General features: G+C 36.6%; 1 protein-coding gene across 1 annotated transcript; it reads right to left on the bottom strand.

The window, feature by feature from the left end:
- Positions 1–575: 575 nt before the first annotated feature.
- Positions 576–17286, bottom strand: LOC131692651 (uncharacterized). The gene is made up of 3 exons (XM_058979814.1): positions 16157–17286; positions 8738–8822; positions 576–695 (listed from the first exon to the last, which is right to left on the bottom strand). Exon 1 carries the CDS (start codon positions 17246–17248, stop codon positions 16199–16201), a length of 1050 nt encoding a protein of 349 aa, XP_058835797.1. The 5' UTR covers positions 17249–17286; the 3' UTR covers positions 576–695; positions 8738–8822; positions 16157–16198.
- Between the last annotated feature and the right edge of the window lie 9192 nt (positions 17287–26478).

Raw genomic sequence — 26478 nt, 5'->3', positions numbered from 1 at the left:
GAACTTGTGCGCAGAGCCGGTCCGCCCGGTGCTAGTGAAACAGAGCGGGAAGGGTTCCCACCCAACTATCGGGAGTGCACTCCACTGGTCTGTCGTATGCCGATGCGTATCGCGACAGGGAAGTTGACGAGTTTCCCATACACCCATAGCGAGGAACGTTTCTCTGATGACACTTGCTCAACTGCCTACCGGTAAATTGTCAAAGAAATGGATAGAGGAAAGTACGATTGATCAAACGCTGGTTTGAAAACTACAAACAAATAGAAACCTAAGTGGGAAGTGGCATAAGTACATAAATAGTTGCACAATGCGACAAAGTGACACTATCTACCAGAGGGAGGGAGCATGTGATTGTTCCAGCAAATGTCGTTGTCGGTGCAGGTTTCGTTTGCGGCGGCTCTACGAAAGCGTGCAGGCAGGCGTGTTGTCATCAATTTTCAAAGCGATAATTAGCCACCCAAGACGAACATGCGTTTGGAATGCTGTGTGTGGATCGTGGAAGAGTTGATGTGATAAACAGTTGTTTGTCTTGTCGAGAGATCATACCGTTGATAGCTATTGGTGTGTTTATTGACTGGTTTTATACAAAACATTTAAGGCCAGGAATCGGATATTTCTGCTGTGGGTTTATTTTTTTGCTGGTCTTCCATTAGTTGGATAGTAATACTGAAGATCTTCTATAAATTTTGGTTTGTCTGAAAAGAAAAAAAAAGGATGTTATAATACTATGTACTAATCGAATTGTATCGGCATCAATTAATGTTTCAGTTTTACGTAAATGCTTTGCATATAGTAATAGTCGAATACGTTGAAGATCTGGACCCCCGATATTGTTGGCTTCTTGATTTAGTCAGCTTATTGAATGTGATTCCATTGAAATTCACAAATAGTATCCTAGTAGTTTTTTTTGTTGGGCACATAACGAAGGAGATACATTCCGTAGGCGTGATATCATGATATAATTGTTGAAATATCTATTACATCCACGAACTTTATGAGCTACGTGTCAACGCTGAAACACTTGAAACAAAAATATCATACTTAATTAGCTCAATCAGCATTAGTTCGGTCCTCTTACTAACTTATTTTATCCTGCGGCGGTGGGTGTGTAAGGGTGAGTAAAAACCCACTAAACACAGTCACTACCACCTAGCTTATTTTGGTATGCCTCGTGGGAAAAAGAGAGCTACGAGTCTATAGGAGATAGGATGGGGTGGTAGTCTGAGGTGGGTTTGATGGGGGGGGGGGGGGGGTGGGGGTGAGGGAATAGTGGTGTGATATGTGGGGAGAGTAACCCCAAACCACACATCCCTGTTAAGATCCAAAATACCTCATCTGGATTTGATTGACAAAACCTTTCTATATTATAAGCAAAAATGTGTGAAATCAATCAAGTCAATTTTCGCCAAAACAATTTATTTCGAGGTTAGGAGAACTGGGGGTAAGACAGATACGTTAAGGATATACTCAAATTTGATACAGAAAAAAAAACATGTATTTATCCATGTTATAGATCCCTGTGTTGGTTTTCGAGCATCCAGCTGAATTATATTACAAATAATCGTCAAGTATGTTTTTAAAGAAGTAGAAAACGAAGAAATATCTGTACTTTTTTCAGATTGCGGGTGAAACGTACATGTTGGGGATACGATGATCACAAAACAAAATATCAAATGGATGTTTTAAATAGGTTGTGGTTCTTCTTAGTATATATGTTCAATTCAAAACGAAAAACAACAATTTGTGATTAAATTTAGAGTTGAAACAAATGCTGTATTTTCATTTATTGCTTTTACCGTTGTCTATAAAACCACTTCCAATGAGCACTTATTATAAAAAAACTGGGAAGTCATACATTAAAGCTGCTATCGGTAACACCAGTTTCTCGATTGCACATAGCCCGTTTACCCAGCGTTGCCAATGTTCCAGATTTATCTGGAATCTTCTAGATTTTCCCCAACTGAACAGACATTCGTTCAAGCCAGACATTTTGCCATATTTTTAAAATTTTGCCGGATTTTTCCAGATATTTTGTATTCTACATTACACCCCAGCGTAGATACTATTATGTAAGATTTATCTCGAACAGTCAGAGTTGTTTTCAGCTTCCAGCAAATGTTGAAATGTCTTATTCTATCAGATTTTTAAATTATAGAAGTTGTTGCACGCATATTTTGAAAATCTGGGTCATATTCGATAAATTCACTTCTGTGCAGACCAAAATGTATGCCTAGTTTTGATGACTTTGAGGTCGCTAACAAGAGATAGATTTTGCCACACATTTTTAGTTGAAAAGCCAGGTTTTCTTCGAAAAATATTGGCAACACTGCGTATACCTTTTCCAGATTCTAGGAATTCCGTATGTAGTTTAGGTCGAATAAACGAACATCCTGTAGTCTACTGCATGTCGGTTATCTGGAAGGTTCTCCACGTTTGATGGTTAAATTTTCGTTTCTATACGTGAAACATTCCAATAACTTTGAAACAATCGAATTAATCAAGGCTGCCCGGCTTGCCTCACCAGTAGACGTATTTTAAAACGCGTGCTGTTATTCACTCATAAATCATCTTTCCTGTTATTCTCAACGAAGATTTCAGTTAATTGTTACAAAAAGGGAGAAAAAACTCGCGAAAAAATTGATTTTTTCGCAATAAACCTCTAAATTAGAGCCTGGAAAATTACATCTGCACGAAGATGCACTACTGATTACACGGTTCTACAGTAATTTTGTACTTTTCAAGTAACCTAGTAAAGGTTGTAGATATCATCAAAGGGAACAATTATGTATGAAAAATGTTGTATACTCTCAAAATCTTGATTTATGGTCAACTATGGACATTCGGCACTTAAAAATTGACCATTTCAACGGTAGTAATGCGGTTTTGGGACAACAGTATGAAAACAACCATTATTTTGGGATTTTTTCATGAAAATAATGAAGATTTCTCAACATTCGACTGTCATTAATTTAGTAAAAATTTAGAAAGAATTAGATCTTTGATTCCACATCTAACGACCTGTTTATCATCAAAATCGGTTGAAGAATGGAATAGTTATTATTTTTATCCAAATTAGAAAATTGAGGCATGGTCGCGCACTATTGGATTCTAAAATTAAATCTGCCGTTTTTTTCCAATTTTAACTTCAAAGTTTACACAAATACTTTTGAATGTATACGTAATCGAGTATAAAAAATTGCACTCCATTTTTTTTTGAAACTGTTCTCTTAAAAATTTATGCGATTGTGTTTCTAATTCGGAAAATAAATAATAACTGCCATTTTTCAACCGATTTGGATTATCTCTGAATTTTTATTAAAACAAATGCGTTTTTTAAATAAAATAGTTGAGCAATTTTCATATTTTATGTAAAAAAATCGCAAAATAATGGTAACTTTCATATTGTTGTTCCAAAACTGCATAGTGTTTTTAATAGAAGAACATAACATAGCATACCGTTAAAATGGCCATTTCCTCTTCTTTCCAGGCCACTCAAATCGAAAATTGGTAGAAAAATGATAGCGTAGAAATTTTTCTAGTACCGAAAGCCCTGAAAATAGTTTTGTCGGTACTAATCAAGATTTAGAGGGTAAAATAAATTGATCAAACGTGGTTTTGTGTCATTTTGGACCTGACATACAACCTTTAACAGATAACTTAAAAAGTACCTTATTTTTTTTTATTTTGTAACACCGTGTTATTAATATTTGCTTGAATTGTACTCGTTTAACTGTATTCAAGGCCTATTAAGTGTTATATGATTCATTGTTATATGGGTGTTATCCATAATGATAGGGCTAATATACATTTTTTTTTGAATTTTTAAAGTTGTATGCCTAGAATAATTATGTGTCCGACGAAGTTTCGACTTAACTAATTCAGTTATAGATTTTGTGCTCTTCACGCGCAAAGGTGGTTAAACGATTTACTCCTTAATGGAGAAAAAATAGTTTTTGTATGTTAATAGTTCTTACCAAAATTGTTCCCCACTAAGGAGAAATATAACTTCCTATATGTTGTATTTCAAGGGATATTTCGAATTTTGCTATATTTTTAGGGTAACTTCCACCTTAAATAACCCGCGAAGGAGCAAAAAACATCATAAAATGCTGAAAGAACTAGCTTTTTACTTTCATATAGTGACTGACTTGTTTGTCGACTCGATTCTCCGCGCGTGTTATGCTGAAAACAAAATGCCATCGCAGTGGTAGAAAATTAAACATTCAAATGCACCTCAGGAGCTGTTGTGCGACCCCTCATCATCCTGGTGAGAATCGATACTACAGGCTAATGACACTGAATCCCTCTGGATAAAGACTCGCCATCTCTATCTTATTCGTATTATTTATCTGAAAGTGTCATACCAATCGAGCACGAGACCTGTCAAAAGCCCTTAATCAGAAGAAAATCGCTTCGAATCCTTCTGGAACGAGGGCCAGTGACAGTTTTCGTGCTCGATTGGAATAACACTGACAGATAAATGGTAAATAAACGATGGACGTGTCGAGTCTTTATCCAGAGGGATTCAGCGTCGTTGCTGCTGGCGATAGAGATTGACAGCGAACAAAACGTATCCGTGCGAAGGAGTGAAGATCACGTGGAAGACGTTCTATTTCTCTAAAAATATATTAAAATTAATCGTACAGTGAATTTGTGAATTATCATAAATCTTAAAACTAAGTAATATATGCTAGGTATTTACACTTATACTTAAAACTACGAAAATGTCTAAATTATCTCATTTATCCTAGGATAACCTAAAATTTTACCTCAATGGGAAAAGCTGATTGCATTGTATTGGACTGGATGCACTAAATCTCGACAAACATATGATTACGGCCTAAAAGCCAACTATCAAAATCCACTTTGAATGGAAATTCCGGACGAATCGTTACTAGTCGAACACAGTTCACAAGAAACGCCCAACTCCTAAACTGCAGAAGGCAAAAAAATTCTTCACATTTCCTTTCGATCATGCCCATATGAGCCTGCCTAGTTCTAGTTTTCCGTTCTAAGTTTATAACTGATTCGCTCTAGAATACCTATCCGTCTTTCAATTTCATTGCTTTCGTTTCTCTTAGTCTCAAATTTGCCGAAAATAGCCAACAAAATCGATACAACAGTTCACAAGAGTTTATGAAAAAGAAAACTTTTCTCTTTCGTTTACTACCAACATTTGTGATTGGCGTGTAACGGTTTGTCCGAAATTTCCAATCAAAGTGGATTTTGACAGTTGGCTTTTAGGCCGTAATCATATGTTTGTCGAGAAATGTATGAATTATTATGCTATTTGAATTATCTCTAACAAAATATTTTTTAGGGTTTTGTAACCGACTGTCAATAAAGGTTTACTTATCCAGAAACAAAACGTGTGTAACAGAGCCAAAAAATCTATTGGAATTACATCGATTCGCAGGTCTAGATCACTGATTGCCAATCAAACGTTCTTTTAATATATTTTCCTCTATATATACAATTCAGGAAGTCCCGGCTTCCGGGTACAGCGCAAATTCGTTAGTTGGGGCATGCCCCAACTAAAAGACACTCTTATGTCAAAACTGAAAGTCAAAAACTGATTGACGTTTGAAAGTCATTGATTTCAAGGAGCATATTGGTTGATTTCTGTGGTGATCTAGAAAAAAAGCATACTTTGAAATTCAATGGAATTCAATTTCTTGAATGCATATTCCGAAATGCTTTTAGTGAAATAAATGTGTTAGATGTTACGCTTGTTCTATTCAGCATCAATTAGTTTGTATCGAAGAGAGGTTAGTTTACTAACTTTTGAAGGTAATCTCTAATGTGAATACATTACCCAATGATTTTTTTTAGCTAGTGGCAACGTAGTATGCTTGCGCTTTATCGGCTTTTTTTCCGATGATGTATCCATATCCTGTTTTAAGTGAAGAAATTTATCAAAAAAATAATTAATGGCAAAAAGACCACTAATGACATACTTTGTCACAAAAATCTACTTTAAACTGAAAGGAAACAGCCAACTTTCGTGAACAGTGAAATATTTCTGTTTGTTTTTTAGTGAAAGAAAACAAACAGTCAGCGTTTCCCTCGGGTAACTTTTGCCAGCTATCAGTTGCCCCAATTAACGGATACGATTCGCTAGTTGGGGCGCAGTCGTGACCCAACTAACGAATTTTCGCTGTATACTCCTCAGTTAAAGTCACATCGATTCTTCGGTGATGACTAAACCGATTTTCTCAAACCAAATCACAAATGGAAGATATAATATGCAGTTAGGTGCTTCATCCCACCCCTCCTCCCTTACCCTTACACATCCCGTCTTCATCACCCTCCCCTTCCCTCGACCGCTCTCACACCTGCATTACCTTCATTTACCCCGCTTAGCGAAACAAGATAAATGATTGCTGACATATCCTCGAAGCTCACTCTACTAGCCACTAACCCGTCCCCTTCCAAACCCCAACCCTTACAGCATTTTAAAACATGATCACATGAAGATAACACTGAACTCATGCTGGTTTAGCTATTTAACCCATTCATGTCCATGTTGTTTGTGGACAACAACGTTTTTAAATAGCTATAACTTTTGATTGAGGCGAGATTTGCTCACAAAAACAAGTAAGACTCATTAATGTGATTATTGCCTTTAATTTGAGTATTAACAGTTACAAGGATCGGCTCTAGAACTGAAGTTATTGCAATTAGTCTGATTGGATTCCGATGGAGCAGTGCTGCCAGGAACAGTTTACGTTGACGACGGAAAATGATTTTTTCATATATCTTCGTTATGGTGCAATATTATTGAAAACTGATAAAACTTATCAATTTAGACTGTCGTTGACTACATTTTCCACGTAATTGGACTATTGAAATTATTCTAGGAGAATTGTATTGAGCATTAGAAGGTAAAAATTGACCAGCTTCTAGCAATGCCATGGAAGCACCTATCTTTATGAAAATAGGCTTTTCGTGTTTCTTGACCCAACCGCTTTCAAGGAAACATAGTTTTGAAACCCTAGATGCACTAGAAAAAAGTTGGGCATGAAAGGGTTAAATATTATAATTATCGTGTGTCAGCGTTGACTTTCGTGGTAGTCGTAGGATACATGCTAAGTATAAAAAAATTGTAATAGACATTTTCACAATAATATTGAACATAATCAGCTAATGAATCATAGTTTGTATAAATGAAAAAGGTACAATCGCACCACTTGGTTGATTAAAACAGGTTTTTAGATATTTGTTTGCTAGTCGTTAAAAAGGATTTTATTTAGAAGGTGGCAATCGATTGCGGGGCAGGATTTGGCAAATTAATTGCACTATACATATCATTGAACAAAGTAGCCTGGTCGGATCTCCAACTGTTGTGATGTCAAATACTGTTTTGTCACGCTGTTAATAATGTGATAAGTAAAATCTTGGTTCAAAACCAGTCTGACGGCGTAGAACACCTTTTGGCATGTGGATTGAATTTTTTTGCATGTAAGCCACACCTATGTGCGGTTCGTTGCAAAAACGACATTTTCAGTGCTTCATAGTAGGGTTGGATAGAGCTATGAGTATTCCAAACGTATTCCACGCCTCGTTAACACCGAGAAGGATAGGGGTGCGGCTCACTTGATAAAATAATTTTATTTAATAAACGCAAACTCTAAATATTTTTTATATTTCTACACTCAGTCTAAAAATATAGCGAATTTCATAAGAATATTGCGTATTTTTTAGTCACAAGTAGCACGTATGTAAATCATAACATTATCTTATGAAACGGCATTTATTTAGTCAAAATTTCATTTTCCATAAAGCATCTTTTATTGTTCATAGGACAATACTATAGGTACATTTCTCTGATGTTTATGTTTATCAAAAGATGCTCGTATGAAATACAAACGACTGGCATATGCAATACCTTATAAATTGTAGAGATAATCATAAAAGTCGTATGTTTTCTTATTAATTTTATGAAAACATCGTTTTGTTTTGTTATGATTCGTATGATTTTCGCTATATGTTTTGCCTGAGTGTACAACTAGATTGAAAGCGAAGAACGAAAATGAAGGAATCTCTACACTCTGCCTGAGTATTGCATATTGCGAAATTCATAAGAATTAACTATATTTTCATAAGATTAATATGAAAACAAACTTTTATGATTATCTCAACATTGTATAAGGTATAACATATGCCAGTCGCTTGAGTTTACCAGCATCTTATGATTCTCATAAACATACGACAAATGTATAGTATTGTCTTATGAAAAATCAAAGATGCCTAATGGAAAATTATATCATTGCAAAAAGTTTTGACCAAATAAATGCCGTTCCGTAGGATAATCTTAAGATTTACATACGCGCTAATTGTGGCTATAAATTTGCGATATTCTAACGAAATTCACTATATTTTTTGCCTTAGTATAGGGAATCATCAGTATATTTATCGATTTTAAGATGGTGTTTATCTATTGAATTTTTAGTATATATTCCATTTTTTAGTTTTGAAGTTAAAATAGTATAGCTAATTTCATGATAGTTCAAATGGACAACGGTCAAAATTAAATGAAAATTAATGACTGACATCAACAAGGCCCACATTTTTGGCCAAACTAACAAATCGTTCAAAGTATTCATCATGTAGTGTCATTTGATGTTTTTTTTTAATTTTTCACATTCCTGTCTAGGTTGTCGATAACGAAGATAATTCTAAAAAAATTCAAATTTGTCCTGCAGGAAAGTTAAGTTTTAAGGCGCATACGACTTACCAATAATTTGCTTTTTCATAGTTGATTATAAGATGGACGCGCAGTAAATTGAATTCCTTATTTTCAACAGTACTATTTAATATTTCTGAAAGAAAAATATAAAAAGATTTTAAAATTTTAGCTCCTGTGGGTTAGATTTGATCTCAAAGTTTCAGAATTCTAAGAAAATTGAAGGGAAACGACAATGGTTACACTGAAAATGCACGAGAATTTCAGATTTCTAGATTGTCAATAGTTAATTGTCCAGATTATCTGAAATATTTGTACAGATTGGTTGTTTGTTTTTTTTATCATCACTGATAAAATACCGTTTGTCCTGAAACACTACAAATGTGGTAATATATACAGTGAAACAGAAAAAAATGGTTGAAAACAGTTTGCAATCGTACGCTGAATTTCTTTTATGATTCATCACAAAATAAATATTTATGCTATTTTCATATAATTTTTATAATTCTATTCTTTTTCCATAATGTAAAAACTGTTATAAGGACGGTTTGCTAATAACTATGACTTGTGATTCGGATAGAGAATCCTATGAAACGATTCAAACCTATTCGGAACGGGATACGCACAAGATAAATCAGAAATTCGCCATCTCACCTCTGTTGTGCCATTATCGCTTGAACCTACGAACATCAAATAAGAGTTGGAATTCTACCAACAGAATCCGATCAGAAACACATAACAAAAAGATTTCAAAACAATATCATGCGTTGTTACTTATTATAATTTTCTGTTATTTTAACTACTAACGAGACCAAATTTATAACACAATATGTTACGAAAATTGTATTCTGTTATAATCTTGTTATTTCATTCTGATCGGGAAGGGTTACTACATTCACAACTTTTCTGTAACGTCACAGATTTCTTTCACAATTTTCGGTCCCCGATTCCTTGTATACAAGTGATGAAATTTATATGACGCTTATGAATGTTGAGATGTCTGTGTTAGGGGCGGCCTTGCGCATGTTGGTGAAAATTGTATTTGTTTTGCCTGTTTGCAGTAGATTTAAGGATTTTTCAATAGTGTATTATTGAAACACACAAGTAAATTTGATAACAATTATTTACTGGCAATTGTCTGAATCGTTAGGTATTGGTTTGGTTTATGTTAGATTAATAAAATGGGAACAATGATAAAACATATTTGTTTATTTCCCTACGACATAGCCTAATAACCTTGACTGGCTGATAAAATCGAGTAAAAAACTGATAAAATCGGGGGCTGATAAATCGGGCCTTCAATGAATCAGCAACGCTACAATAATTTGAAATTATACCATATTTTCTTGAGGCAGGTTAAATTTCAAATTATAGTTTTACAGCTAGTCCCAGACGCATAAAGTCGGGTTAAGTATTTTCAACAAAGTAATAATAAGGTAATAAAGTATGTGTTTTATAATTATGTTTAATTTTGCTTCAGTAACGCCCTAATATTATGCTTTTATTAGTGGAAATATTGATTTTTGTTTCGTGAAATTCAATCACGGTTTCCTTGGCATTACCAAATCGATTTTCTGTGCGTGAACTAGTTCACAACTTTATGATCAGTGGTTAAAATTATCATTCACACGTAAGATACAGCTAGGTCGCTCGCATGTTATGTCCCCATGGTAACGACGAAGTATCTTATCTTCCCGTCCAAAGTAAGCGAAAAATATTTTTGCCTTCCATGCAGAGAGTTGATTTTATCAGCAGCCCATTTTCTTCGAGAACAGTTTATCCTCTCTCCCAGAAGATTGTAAAATATGGATTAATGGGTACCCGTGTAGTTACGCGCACTGGTTTTGTACTTCTTGTGAACTTTTGAGTAAAAGTGAATAACACTACAGTTTCCATTGGCAAACTACTTCGGTGCACAGCCATCGAAAATGACGTTATAATATGCAAAGGTACTAACAGATGAGCTAAAAAAAATCAATTCGTTAGCTAGTCCACAATACCGCGCGTTATTTGACTTTACCGTCAACTCTAGACTGATGATAAAGAATTATCATCTCTTACGGAAGGAGGATAAGATCAAAGTCCATAAGGAAGCGATAAACGAAAGAAGGAAAAATCAGAATCGTTCCTCCAACAATATAGGAAAAATACATGCATGCTATGTTAACGATAGACACTGAATAGGCATATGGCATTCTCTCCTTGCTTCAAATGCACAAGTTATCATCAATGGTGGAAAACGTTGCTTATCCTCTCCGCGAGAGGATAAATGTAATATCTGTTTATAATCATTAATGTCAATTGACTCATGATGTTATTCATAGAACATTGTGAATATTTTTTCGTGATCTCTTTCACGAAACTCGGAATTTTATTCATGAACCCATTGAATCCTCGTGAAATAATTCATGATACCTAATGTATTTGTCAAAACATACCCTTCGTGCTCCTGAGATAACTCACAAAATCATGAAATATTATTCAGTCACGACTGACCATGCGTACCCGTGAAATAAATCACAAAATTATAAAATGTTATTCATGTCGTGAACTGGTTCATTTTATCTAGTATAATAGTTACAAGTTGCCATTCGTGCTTGTAAAATAGTTCACAAAGCCATCAAATATTATTCATGTAATCGCAAACAGGTTCATGATTCCTAATATGTTAGTCACGATCCAATAAATATTCTCGCTCGATCACGATCTATTTTGCGTGAAGATATCCTTAATCATACTTAATTTCATGGAACATGGTAATGAAATTTTCACGTGAACTAATTGCACAAAATTTGGAGTATTAGTCATGGAATCATTCTTGTTTCATTTACTTTTTCATGAAATATCCAGCTGCTAACGACCAAGAAAGAATTTAGTGTAATGTCTGGATAGAAAACGAAAACAGCGCTGAGTGCCACAAATCGTGTTCGTTATATAGTTTAAAGAACAAGATACCGCGAACCACACTTTTATGGTCCAGTTCACCTTGTCACGTTACACCGAGTAAAAAACCGATAGTTTCCAAAAAATAACAGATCGCGATAAAGCGAAGAGAAATTACGAATACCACGATGAAACTGCTGATATCATGCCACATTACTTCACGTGTCAAATTCGAAAGTAAGCTCTAGAATAAAATATCACGATAAGATGACAAGATAAGATAAGAGAAATTACAAAAATCGTACTAAGGTCCTGAAATAATAAACATAAGTCACACAACTCGTGACAAAAATAGCAAAAATCATCACTAACATTCTGAAACTATGTACAATGTACATAAATTGTACATAAATAAACATGAATCCCTACTAGTGACTAAAATATCATGACAACATGAATAGAAATTATGAAAACCATGATAAAGTTCCTGCAATCATGGACGTAAATCACATAACACGTGATTGAAATATTCAAAATCGTTACTAGTATCCTGAAATTATAAACATGAATCACTTTACTTATGACTGAAATATCACGTTAAAGTGAAAAGCAATTACGAAAATCGTGACTAAACTCATGAATATAACACGGTAACGTGATTAGAAAACACAAAAATCGGGGTTTATTTTCTGAAATCGTCAAAATCGCATGACTGTCGGCTGTGTATTCTCAAATTATGAACAAGACTCATGTCAAAAACTAAACATGTCCAGCGAACAACAGCAACCTAACGAAACATTAGAATGTAACGACATGTCGTCGCTGTTGTGCTATCTTATGACAAACGCCATTTTGGGGTAAACTGAGTTAGATATGCCACATTACTTGTTTGAAAAATCTCTACAAAGTGGCGTTTTCAGAATTTTGAAATTCTACTTGGTTACTTAGATATAGCTAGAAACATGATAAGAAATTGTGAGTTTTTTGCTTCAAATCACTATATCTAGGGATTGGCTCAAGTTATATTGAAGTTTTAGACGGTTTTATGTGTGAAAATGTCTGAGGAACACAATGGCATAAACATTTTCGAAAGAAAATTATACGAGTTGTGAGAAAAACACAGTTTTAGTTTTGAACTGGAAATAAAATATATTTGGCAACACTGTAATCAAGAATAACCATTTTTTCTAGATTTCCTGACTCATTTCCTTTAAAATGCATTTCACCGAATGTTTATAGACCATATGAACCCAAAGATATGAATAAAAGTTAAAAAGTGATGATTTTTTTCTATGGAAAATTTTCCATGCACGATTATGACACGTCATACAAATTTTGTCATCAATACACGCCTATGACACGTGTGAGTGCGACTTTTGTTTACATTCATAGTAAAAACTCGCAACATAGTCAACCGATCTTCGTAATATTTGAGAGATTAATGCAGAACAGATAGAAGCACCAATTGTCTTCTTTGGATTGTTTATACCATTTATAAGTTTCAAGATATTCAATCTCAAACTTTAAAAATCGTTTTTCTCGAAATGTGCTAAATGGCGCTTGTCATAAGATAGCACAACAGCGACGATGTATGAAGTCGCGGTGAACTAGTTGTGTGGAAATACGAATAGTTTCATGGATAAGAGGTTTATTATTCATAATTTCAGGAACTTGGTCACGGTTTTCGTCGTTTAGTTCACGAAATAGCGATAATTTTTTCATGAATTTATGAACAGATTTTTTCCATGTAGGCATTACTTCAGAAGGGATTGTGGTCATGCTCTTTTTATTTTGTGTTAATCGTTGATGTGGTTTTTTCATTGATGCTTTTTCTTGCTTGCTGTCCAACCTTCTCCGACGTGCTCCGGTCTGCTGCAAATATCGTCACCTGTTGAGACATGAACCGATCCGGAGGTATCGACTATAATGATTTAAATCTCTTTACAACAACCTTCGCAGGGTTTCTTATCCTTCTTGGCGCTAGTCGTTCCTATTTATTTGCTAACTGCTGCTGAGAATTTCTCGGTGGCGGTACTTCTCCAGATACCGATGACCATTTCCACGAGCCATTTAGCTGACAGTTATTCCGGAGAGATCATCGGCTGTAAAATTTCTGCAGATAACGATATCTCGATTTTCTCTGACATTATGCTTTATTCCTAGATCTCTTTGCTAGCCCGCTGACCGTGAACCGGTCGTGCCGAAACGTGAACCGGTCCAGAGACCAACATAACTTACATCCCTTTACTTTCGCGAGGTTTCATCTTGTTTTTTTTTTTCAGCGACTTGTTTCTAGAGTGACCGATCTCGAATGGCACGGCTCGCTGTATAATTTCATACCTGAACAGGAAGTTAATCAATTTTTAAAGGTAATTCAAAACCCTCATGGGAGAGGTTCGAGTTCCTAAAACCCTTTCCTTGCGCACGGGCCTGCTACGAACCATGTCCCGCTACTAGTGTCGACCAATCGCCTAGATAGTAGCTTAACAGATGGGCATTTTTCAAGACCCAACTCCATGCCGATGTCGCAACTAATTGTTTTTTTTTATTTATTCATTTTATTTATTTTATAATTTATTGATTTAATTCATTTGATTTATTTTATTCATTTGATTAATTTGATTCATTTGATTAAATAATGATTTAGTTCACGAGGATTGAATAGGTTAATGCATATAGTTCACGAGAAAATATCCAGTTTCTTGATTTTGTTAACTAATGTTCCTAAATCTATGAATAAATTCATGAGTCTTTGGTTTCATGAAAAATCTTCTTAAAGTTGTGAACTAGTTCACGTACAGAAAATAGATTTGATAATAACATGGCGGAAACCGTGACTGAACTTCACAAAATAGAAACAAATATTTTCACTAATAAAAGCGTTATCCGGGTGTAACTGAAGGGAAATTGATCATAATTATAAAGCACATGATTTTTGTTCATAGTCCTGTTTACGTAACGTAAAAACGTGATTGTTCCAGAATTCATGGCACTTTATTCACGATTTTGTAAACAATTTTTTTCTATGAGATTAATGACGTTTCAAGGTCGCCAATGCACAGTGTTTTAAAACGTCGTTTTCGTGCTCAAAATTAATAGCGTCTAAACCGTTGACTTTAGAGGTATAGCTTGTTCGGAGAAGTTGTTGTTCTTATAATTGCGCATCCACAGGAGTATATCGTTCGGTGATTAATTCACCTATAAGCGACATACGAAATTTATTTTCCGAACTAATTAAGATAGAGATTTTGTGTCTTCGGCAAAGTTGTAGAAAATATTACTACAAAAGAAATTGCTGAAGACATCATATATTTATCTTCAATAGTTTACGAGTTATGGAACATATTATATGGAAGACCCCTTAAAATTAGTTTTTTCATGATAACTTTTTTAGATATTCTCGTATCTTCTTAGAATCTTCCACAAAGTTATTTGCGATATCAAAATACATATTTTTGTCGAACATAGTTACTTCCTATCTGTTGAATTTTAAAAGATATTCCAAATTTTACGATTTTTTTTGGGTAACTTCTACCTTAAATAATTCGTTAAGGAGCAAAAAGGAGCAAACAACATCATAACATACTGAAAGTACTAGCTTTTTACTTTCATATAGTGGCCCGATTATTAGTCGACGCGATTCTCCCCGAATGTTATGTTCAATACAATATTCCATCGCAGTGGTATAAAATGAAATATTCAAGCGCACTGCGACAAACAGCTTCATGTTTTTTATGGTAAATTGCATAGAACATGTTCGCCTATAACATGCATATGGTTTGCTTTTCAAAAATCAAAGTGTAGTTTTGGATGTGTTTAATAATGTCGATATTTTCATTATAGAAGGCACAAAGTCTCTATCTTAATTAGTTCGGAAAATAAATTTCGTATATCACTCATAGGTGAATTAGTCACCGAACGATATACTCCTGTGGATGCGCAATCATAAGAACAACAACTTCTCCGAACAAACTATACCTCTAAAGTCAACGGTTTAGACGCTATTAATTTTGAGCACGAAAACGACGTTTTCAAACACTGTGCAATGTTTTTACATTCTTCAAAATTAAAATTTAAATTCACAATAACAAATAAAAATTCAAAATCGATTCAGCCCCCCGTCCCACAAAAAACAACTAAATTTCGGGCCTCAAGGGACCTTGTTCAAAATCATGTTCAATGTTGTTGATTGAGTTTTTTACTGGTAGCTTATATTTGTAGCATTTTCTCGTAGTTTTCCGTGGCAAAAATTTCAAAAAATCCAAAGTATTCCGAAAATTTTTAGATTTTTTGAAATATGTTTTTATTTTTCAGCGTATTTTTTTTTGTAACGAACGGCATAGTGATTTATAATCCGAATAGGTACCACCGAAAAATTTAGATCGAATCGAGAAAGGTTGAGTTTTTTGTGTGAAAGTTCTTTAGTAGGACTAGCTAGCGGCTGGTGACCAGCGTTAATTTTATCTGTGAAATGTTTAGATATTGATAAACAAAACAGCTGTCCTTCAAATTTTTTGTTGGTTTGAAATCGTTTATCAGACAGTTCGATTCATCAGTTTTAATAAGTAAGAAAATATATTTACCTACCTTTCATTTATGCTGCTTGTCCATTTGACAGATTCTCGTTGATTACCCTGCGCCCGGTGGCGTTGATACGGACGAGGAAAGCGGTGGTTCAGCTGTCGTAGCTGGTTCGGTAGTAGCTTCCGCCGTAGTTGTCGCTGCCGTCGTCGTTACGGTGGTTGTTGTAACCGTAGAATCTGTTGTCGTTGCTTCAGTAGTTGGCGTAGTCGCTGGTGCTGTTGTTGTGGGTGGAGTTGTTGTAGCTTTTGTGGTCGTTTTCTTGCTTCCTAATAGGGTGTCTAGAAGACCTTGCACCAACCCTTCATCGCCATCATCTCCGTCTCCGTCTCCGTCACCATTTCCGTCACCATTTCCGTTACCATTTCCATTACCATTTCCATTACCATTTCCATTACCATTTCCATTACCATTTCCGTTACCATTTCCGTTACCGTTGCCGTTTCCATTTCCATTCCCATTTCCATTTCCGTTCCCTTGCTGACCCAACACTTGATTGATCAAGTCCTGAATTTGTTTAAGCAGATCTTCCGGGGAAAGTGTATGATCATCTCCATCCGAACCATCTCCGTCACCGTCTCCATCTCCGTTCCCGTCCCCTCCTTGTCCCTTGGCTGCCGACAGCGTGGCATCAGGATTCTCACACCGCCCATTGATGAATCTAAGCGTCAGATTAGCCTTAGTAACTGAGTCAACTCCCCACGAGCACCGACGTGCTTCACCGGTACCGTCACAGTTGCACACGTAGAAATCCTGTGGTGATAGGCCGGTATTTACAAACACTTTGGCACAGGACTGGCAGCCAGCGATCGATTGAACGCAGGGATTCGACCGATAGCAGAGAGTTTCGTCGGGACAGCAAAGGTTTTCCTTCGCATTGAAATACGCTCCGGTCGGGCAGCGTCCTTCAATAGCCTTCCCATCGATGCACTTGTAGAACCGATTGCAGAATGTTTCATGCTGAAGATACACCTCCAGTGATGTTGGTACACCCGGACACATATAATCTGGAGGACCACTGACGCAGTTTTGGGTGAAGATCGATTGCACTTGAATCACCACAAGCAGTGCACTTAGCACGCATTGCCTAACTTTCATGGCTAGTGATCCGTGTGGTACTAGCGTGTGGATGCCGAATTCACTCGCGAACGTATCCAACCGACTAAGGTGAGGGTGAGTGATGTCTTACTTATAAAATGGCAACAAAACGTGACTGGCATTCACTTCCTTGATTTGAAACTATTTTTTTGTCAATGGGTTTCTTTGACAGTGTGTTGAGGTCGAAAAAAATGGCACCGTTGAAGATACCTTTGCTAGATGCGAACACAGGAACTGAACCGTCATAGGGTTCAAAAGGGCACGTACGCGTCGATAGGGTTTCGATGACCGTTGGTCAACAGTTATGAATGATTTTGTTATTGTTTGCTTGCATTGTCTATAAATTTCCTTCAAAAATGTCGCGCGATAGTAATTTTGTTAGGGTGGTGTGTTTGTTACTGTTTTTCAATGTTGACGGGGAGCATTTGTAAATAATATGATTCGCTAAAAAAAACTCAACGATCAACCTGTTGCCCGGATTGTTGAGAGTTTTTTACAAAAAGTGTTCCATATAATCTCAGGTGCCAATTTGAAAGCTTCTTTCTTCGATTTGGTCCAAACTCGTTTGGGTAGATATCTGCATACATTACAAAATATGCGTCACTCTAATGCGCATGCAACAGAGAACGATGACATCGTCACTCAGTCGCCTCTGTAATTTAAAGGTGCTTCAAATTCGTATTTATTTTAGGTGATTTTCTTCGGTGTATTTATTAGACACCGTGCGGTGTCTGCAGAAGATTTTGCAGTTTTAATCGAATAATACCAAAGGATTTGGTTTTTTTTTATTAAGCTAATCAGATGCATTTTAATAGTCTTAATTTCAAAAGAAGGAAGGAAACAGTAAGCCTTTTTTAGGGATAGCAAGGTGTGTATTGGATGAAAACTAGTTTGTAACCATTTCTGCCAAGTTCAGAGTCAGGTTCAGAATGGTCTAGTGAGACCAGTGTTTACATTGTGTATATTTTAAAGAAATAAACAATAATTATAATTATAATTATTGATCGAACAGCTAATCATTAAATTCAATTTAATTCTGATTGAAAAAATTTAAACAATAATATTTCTTTACCAAATGATCAATTAAAAAGCTTACCAGTTGAACTTTCATGCAACTGGACCCCAAAAGTATGTCCGGCTACCCGCAGTTCAAAGCACATACCCCAATTCAATTAATTATCATCACACCTACTTCCCGGCCCACTTTTACCACCCACCCACAAAAAAGCAGCCAGCGCGGCACACGTTTCTCTAGAACAAACAAATTAATGACTCTAGCAATATGGGCGGACAGACAGCTTTATTGCACCGGCCGACCCCTTGGTCATTTCGATGTGGCCCGATATGGGTGAACAAACTGGAGAACTCACTCATCATCATAATAATTACACATGTCTGGTGGTGGTGGCGTTTTTTATTCGTTCGTTTCGTTCCGCTTATTCACATACACACACACATACACTTGCGTGTGCGTGGGGCATAATTTCCAAATTTCATCGGGCTAATTGTAGCAATAATTACAGAAACGAGCAAAGGGTGCGCTATTCCTGGAAAAAAGGAAGATACATTTTTATTCCTATTGCAGCTAGATAATAATAATGGTCGTATACAAACGGGCTAGGGTGGTCGAGTCCATTTCTTTTTAGTTACGAACGAATACAAGCGAAGGGAGGGATATGCAACGTTAAGGTGCCGACGTTTTTGCTTTATTAGGATCGCTGCAGTGGCGTAACCAGAAATTTAATTTTGGTGAGGGAGGGGATAGGCTTGTGTAATTAAAAAAGGCTAAAACATCGTACTAACCCAAATAATCAATATAGAACAGCCTTTAGTCTAATTCAAAGAATCACAATAATGTTAAGTTATTCATATTGAAACACTAATCCAGTTAATTACTGGAGCTGTAGAGCTATGGCCTTGGAACGGCTCCTCGTCAGAATCAATCACTACAATTGCAGACGAGACGGGAAATGTCCCCCAGTAAAACGCTGCTTAAGGCCAATTGCAGCGGGCCTGGATATTCATTGTATGGTTCAGATATATGTGAGCGTAGATCTCGTGTATCATGGGAAAGAGGTCGAGCTTTTGTACGTTAACGTGTTCGATCGCGTGTGCGATTGTATGTCGCTTGTGCTAGAAGAAGCTAGAAGAGCGTGAGCTCTTCCATATAACTGGAGTTCCCGGTCATGTCACCATGGAACGTATTGTTTAGTGGATATGGGCGTCATTTGTTATTGGTTCAACTGAAGGCATGGACCTTGGTTTCGAGGGCCGAGACTAGGCAATTACGGACATAACTGGTACGAGATCGTGCGAACGGGTGTTTGTAGCTTCAATCTTGAGAACGCGTTTGTAAATTTATGAGTTCTGAAACGTTTACTTAGTCATCGCGGCGTTTTTCTATTTATGAGACCGAGGGTGTACATGTGAGGATTATCGCGAAGGGCTCGAGCATTTGTATGTTAACGTGTTTGTCGCGTGTGGTAGCCTGTATGTAACTTTAATAACCCATCAGGGTAACAATTTAACACTGGGTGGAAATATATCATTGGGTTCAGTGCTCACCGCAACTTAAATCCGTTAAAAGTGTCGGTGTGTGGTCCGGGCATCCGTAAAACATACTGGCGTCGCCGATACAGGAAGCTAACCGACAAGGAGCCACTCGCTCCCCCGGGTTAATAAAAAAGACCCAAGTGACACCAGTACCATTCTCGCTGTGGAGGATCAACCGTACAAGTCCAGCTCTCTTTCACAGTTAATCGCACAGGAGAATGAAGCAGGCCGGACAAAGGTTCCTCCTGAGATAGGTCACTGCGGTGCTTAGGGAGAACTTCGTCGTTGCTGTCCCGGCTGGTCGGACGAGAGCACATGCCTTTCCGCCCAGCAGCAGAAGTGGAGAGGATCGGTGAAAATTAAACACGGTAAAAATTTGGATTTGTTTGTTTACTGTTTTGTTAATTGTGTTACGAAAATCCGGAATTCTAATAGTACCTAAGCTGCACTATTAAAGTGGTCAGGTAAATAAGAACCAGAGTAGTAAGCAACCCGCTACTTACACTTTGCGTGAATAAATTTGATTTTATAAGGGACCATTCATAAATTACGTAACGCATATATAGCCCAAAGTAGACTCCCTCCTACCTCCATGCAACAAATTGTCACAAATTTCTTTATCCTCCCCTCTCCTATTACGTAACAAACCCTTTAAATTTTTTTTCTTCTATGAAACATGTCACAATTTTTCGTACCCCTTCACCCCTAAAAGCGTAACGTAATTTATGAATGGTTCCTAACCTTGTGGCAATTCGCATATTTGCGTGTATTTTTTAGTGGTAGCTCAGAAACTAGAAGAGAGTACGTTTCCCCATATCACTGGAGTTTCCGGTAATGTCGCCACGGAGCGTGTTGTCTAGTGAATATGAGCGTCATGTTTTGTCCAACTGAAGGCATGGATCAAGGCTGCCAAGATCGAAGGAAGAGATTTCAGAACGTGACCGATGAATGATCGCGCGAATATGGGCGTTAATAGGTTCGCGTTTGAAACCGCGTAGTAAGGTTTTTAGTGCTAAATCATTCACTCAATCATCGGGGTGCTATAATCTTTGCGAGACCACAGGTTTTGGTGTGCATGGATGATCACGAAGGTCTCAAGCGTTTGTATGCTAACTTGCTGGATGCTAGAAGAGAGTGAGATTCCCATATCACTAGGGTTCCCGGTCATCTCACCATGGGACGCGTTGTTTAGTGGATATAAGCGTCACTTTTTTGATTTATTCAACTGAAGGCATGGACATATGCTACTAAAACCGACGTGAGCGATTCATTATCGCGCGGACGGTGGGTTAATGCTTGAGACGACGTTATAAATGTATACATGCTGAAACGTTCACTTAATTACTGGGGTGTTTAAATATTGGCGAGATCGCGGAAGTAAGTATGTGTGGATGATAACAATTGCATGTTCGCGTTCGGGTTATCGCGAAGGCCGCGAGCGTTTGTACGTTTGGAATTGTGAGTGTATCTGAGTGAATATGCAATTGATGGTGTAAGTAAGTGTTAGTATGAACCTAATTGAATATATAGGGATGAAGGGAAAAATAACAGTTCGAATAAAGAGAAAAAAAGATGCAAATAAATTAAATAAAAGCGTATAAATTGGCCGATATTATTTTTGATATACATGTGTAGTAGAAAAGTAAACTACTAGAAGTACAGCAAAAACAGATTAATGATGTAGAGAAAAAGTACACAAGTAACATACAATCAAACAACTTGAACTCATATAAATGCCAGCAAATGATAATGATTTACCATCTACGACAATTGCAATCTGTTAGAATTTGATCGTGCTACGCTTACTGGGAACGGATGATTAACGTGCGTCGTTAAACTAATCATACCTTAATTTATCCAATTGGATCATTCCGAATTAATCGAATCAAAACTGCGTAGTTGCTTGGAAAATTATGTGAAGAAATATTATACAAAATTTCAAAACGATTGGTCCAATAGATTTTGATGTACACCTCCAAACAACACTATTTTCGAAATGTCACCGAAATTTCATTGTCACTCGCTCACTTTTTTTTATTTTGAAATGAAAATTTAGGAAAATATTTTTCAAATGTTGCATTCTAATACAGAAATTGACTGAATATACTAACACTCAATATCGCAATCAAAAATTCACAAGCTCTTCTTTTTTACGATTTTACCCTACCGAGATTCCGTACCGTTTCTTATCAGGATACTTTCAGTGATTAGGGCTATTTAGATCTCGAACATGAAAAACCCAAAAATTAGCCTAGAAATTATAGCTTGGAAATATTTCAACATATTTTTTAATTTTTTCCGACTCTTATATGAAGTGGAATAACTGTGGGGCGTGCAGAACGGTCAGGTGTCAACGTGAGAGAACACCAAAGGAAGAACCCCATGGAATTTCAGAAATAGATTTTGTATTTTTGAAGTCAAGTTTCTTAGAATTAATGAAACGAAAAAAAATCTTTATGATACTTTTTTGAATTAAGTTGAGACTTGGGAAGAGTTTGGAAAGGAAGTTTTCAATTTCTTGATACCAAATGTTCCAGAGAGACATTTTTTTTCAAAAAATGTTTTCTTTCGAAACCAAATCTCTACGTTTCAAGACATTCAGAGACATTTGACCTCAAAAATACATCTTGTCTCTTCCTTCATTTATCTTACATTATCACTTTGCGCTGGATCCCAGGCTCGCACAAAACTATACTTTTCTGCAAAAAAATAGCTGATGGTAGGATGCTTGTTGAACAAGATTCGTCATTGAAGACTCCGACTGCCCGTTTAAAATCATACACATTGAACTTGGTCGGAATAAGCGGATTACGTTACTGGCGGTAAGCCATATATGAAGGACTGTCGCGTCTACATGCCCGAATATAAAGTTGAGATCGACGGTGTAGTCACCGATTCGAGTTTACCATGAAGCACGGAGTTGGCTCTTTTAAGGACCTCCTGCTCTAGTAAGCGATGATTTTGAATGGCAATCGCACTGGCCGGAACAATATGGTCAAAGAAATATTAAAAAAAAGTTACGTCATTCCCCACGACAAATCATAATACGTTGTTGATTCAGAAATAGTGCGACTTTTATAAGATTGCTCGTAAAGGCGTAATTATTTCTCATCAGTGGCGGCTCGAGGTCACTTCGACACAAAGCCCAAGCAAACAGCCCGTGGTTTTAGATATTTGAGACCAAACAAGGAGTTTGCAGCGTTTCCAGAAACACCAAAAATCTCAACTGACATTTCAGCTAGAGATTTATCATAGCATATGACTGATTGAGCCTAGGTTAGGCGTTATGAACTCCTTCCGCCATCTAGGAGACTTCAATTCTCACGGTACGGCGTAGGCAACGTTGGCGTTGGGTTGTATTCGCGATGATAATTGATTTAGCTTGCTCCACGATCTACCCATGACCACATATTTATGCCATTTCTGTTTTTATGAAATTGAAAAACGAGCGATAAAGTTTGCAACAATTTTCGCTATTTCTATTTATTTAAATTTTGAACAGTTGAAATTTTTGGGTCCCGCAACTCGAAATCGCACGTTGTTTAATAGTCTATCCACTTTATATTTGAGAACAACACCGTTTATTGTGAATAAATCTTAATTGGACTGACATGGTCTTAGCGTAGTCTTCTGGCGTTTTTAGTAGAATATCAGTTATTTGCCCCTTTCGTGTTTAAATTGGCTTTCTTTTTCAGTTCGACTTTCAAACAATAAATTAATATCTACCTGGAAATAACACTATTATACTGACTAACCACATAAACTAGAACATGATTTTATTGTCCCCTTTGGTTGGGGCCAAATCGGCCAACCGTCTGGGTGTAATCGCAATAGAAATCTTTGTTTAAAGTAGTGAAAAGAAAAGTTGTAATAATGCTAGACTCAAAATCCCCGTGCGCGTTTTAGACGATGCAATCGAGCTTCGTCTACATGATCTATCTTCAGGCACATCCAATGTTTATACTCCAGTAACAATTGTTGTCTTATGGCACTCTTGAAGCCCTTCTTAAAACTTAAAATGCACTTGTAGTGTGATATAAAACTAAAAATGCTAATTGGAATATTACCATATCTAGGCTTTCTCAACGGAGTTGCAATCTCCACTCTACGGAAAACACTGCGTGGGCACACACAAAAGTATCTACCACAACGAAATCGAATTTAGAAACTCTAGATCAAATTGTTGACGAACCTTTTTTTGTTTTATTTCAATTTTTATTTAGTTTTTATTTTCTCAAAAAATCTTTTAAGTGTGAAAATTGTCTTACTAAATTCCACTGCCATACGCACCGAACTGGGGAGCAGGGTTTGGGGCTCTTACAAACCAAAGTTTGTAAGAAATTAAAGAAAAAATCTTCCATGTGAATATTAACATAGTTGGGGCGATCGAATTGGCACCGCAAAAACGTGAGGTCTGGGCTATGCTATAATTCGCCATAGGGAGGTTTTAGGTTGAAATCAATTTTTCTCCACTAAGAAGAAAATTGGATTGCCCGTTAAGCCTATAACTAAATTAGTTATGGATTTGGCATTTCGACTTCGTTTCATAAGAATCCGATACTAACTTAGTGCCAGGATTAGGCTAGCGCCGAATTGCTATGCTAGCTCCAAAAATTGAGACACAATTTGTGTTACTGAGCAAATCTCTAATGCAGCGTGGAAGCTCTGTTAAACTTATGAGAACTTTTTTCACGCGGGACATCACGCTTTATTAGCGGTTTGCACAGGAACACGAATTTTGTCTCCGCTTTTAGACCTAGCCCCAAACCGGCACTAGCTTAGTTCTTGTACTAAGTTAGCGTCGGATTCTGAGACGAAGTTGAAACGTAAATTCGTTAACTAATTTCGTGGTGTATGATGTTACCCGTCGGTGCTCGTTAGTTGCCACTCGCAGTAGAGCACTGTGAATCCAGCTGGACCGATATACACTAAACAGTGCTTGGTGTTGCCATAAGGTGCTCGTTGCTCGCCTCGAGACGTACTACGCGCTGTAAACCCAAATCCGACTAGCGATTTAAATATATAGTGTCGCTCATAACTTCCACCCGGTTCCATGACCTCATATGGACTACCCCTTTAAAATATTACATACTCATTTCTCAATCTAAAATATCAAGCGTCATATCTCTCAGCAAAAATGATTAAATTGTGAATTTTCTATTGTTGTTTTGGAAACACCGCAACCAGCAAAAAAACTCTCGGAAATGAAAAAGACAACCGCAAGCATACAAAAAATACCTTGCCATAGAAAAGGATGAAAGAGGAAGCGGAATAAAAACTGCAGAAAACGATTATCGGAAAAACATTTTAAGGTCAAACCTTGTGTACTTGTAAAACGCATTTTGATTCCAAAATTGACTTTACGCGACAAGAAACTATCTTCAACAGCTATTAGAATGCAGCAAACTATTCTCAAAAGATTGCGCTGGTTAGAAGCTCTGTTGAAGTTGGCTCTGTTCGCCAAAAAAGTAACCTATTTTTACCACTTATCCCGAAAAAAATCGCCGTTATTTTATGGATCACTTGACAGACGACAATGACATTCAACATTGCAAGAATTTCTTACAAAATTGTATCCAAATCAGTTATAGAACGTTGAACAGATTTTACACTTCAATAACATCAAAACCAACGAGGTTTGATGTAGTTGAAGTGAAGAAAGAAGAGGAAAATCTAGTTCGGGAAATCACACCAGTAATGAAGCAAGAAATAAGGACCGAGCTTTTATAAAGAAATTTCTAGCGTACGAGTCGCACTACGGGACGTTTTCACCACAAAAGGGGAACTTACACATGGATCTCGGTGTGGCAAAATTTACTTGAAGCACTTCTAGGGAATGCAGAATAAGAATTGTGTATCTTATTTTGCATTTTTATTTGAAAATATTTTCCATGAAATTTTTAATCGACTTCAACTTGGGCTTCAAAAAACGCCATTCCGGTACATGCAATGTTTGCGACACGTTCTTGGCGAACAAGGACAACAAAAGTCTATGAGAAGCTTTAAGGAGTCTGAGGCAGCGCATGATGGCTTGACAGAAAAGATTTTCAAAGAATTTACTGAAAATGTCGTCTTGACGTTTGATCTTCAAAAAGTGCAGGATAGACCCTCTTTGTCGGACAACTTTGCCTACTATAAACAACAATTTGCGACATAAAATCTTTGCCTTGTTGACAAGGAATAAAAATAAAGGTATTGAAACACTGGGGAAGTCGATTGGAGCTATTCTACATGCCGAAATTAAAGAACAAAAATTTTAAGTAGCAGGAATGGAAAAGGAACAATTTTCCACTTCTTACATGTTGGAAATCATGGTTGTCAACAGAAAAATTGATGTTTGCAAACAGAAGATCAACTCGATGAAAACTTGGCTAATTCGACATGAAAAAGTGAAATTGTTCGATCTTTTTCTTATGCACGACTCTGATGAAAAATTCCGTCACGTAAACATTGCACGAAAACGATTCCTAACTACGAGATTTTTCTTTTATACCCCTCGGGGAATATAATAACTCAACAAAAATATGATGATTTGGTGGCTCCGATCACATGGATTGACTCAATAAACAAATCGTTCTACATGCAGTTAAGATCAGTCATTGAAAATAAAAATTACGACTATGCAAGTGACGACTGTGACGTTAAATAAAGAATAAATTTGGATAAATATTTTCACA

This window comes from Topomyia yanbarensis, chromosome 3 (genome assembly GCF_030247195.1).
Source record: "Topomyia yanbarensis strain Yona2022 chromosome 3, ASM3024719v1, whole genome shotgun sequence".
Taxonomy (NCBI): domain Eukaryota; kingdom Metazoa; phylum Arthropoda; class Insecta; order Diptera; family Culicidae; genus Topomyia; species Topomyia yanbarensis.
The sequence above is the reverse complement of the archived record's forward strand: the minus strand, read 5'-3'. Positions and strand labels throughout refer to the sequence as shown.

Bases quoted from the DNA above. Each gene is read 5' to 3' on its own strand.
- LOC131692651 (XM_058979814.1), bottom strand. From the start codon at position 17,248: ATGAAAGTTAGGCAATGCGTGCTAAGTGCACTGCTTGTGGTGATTCAA.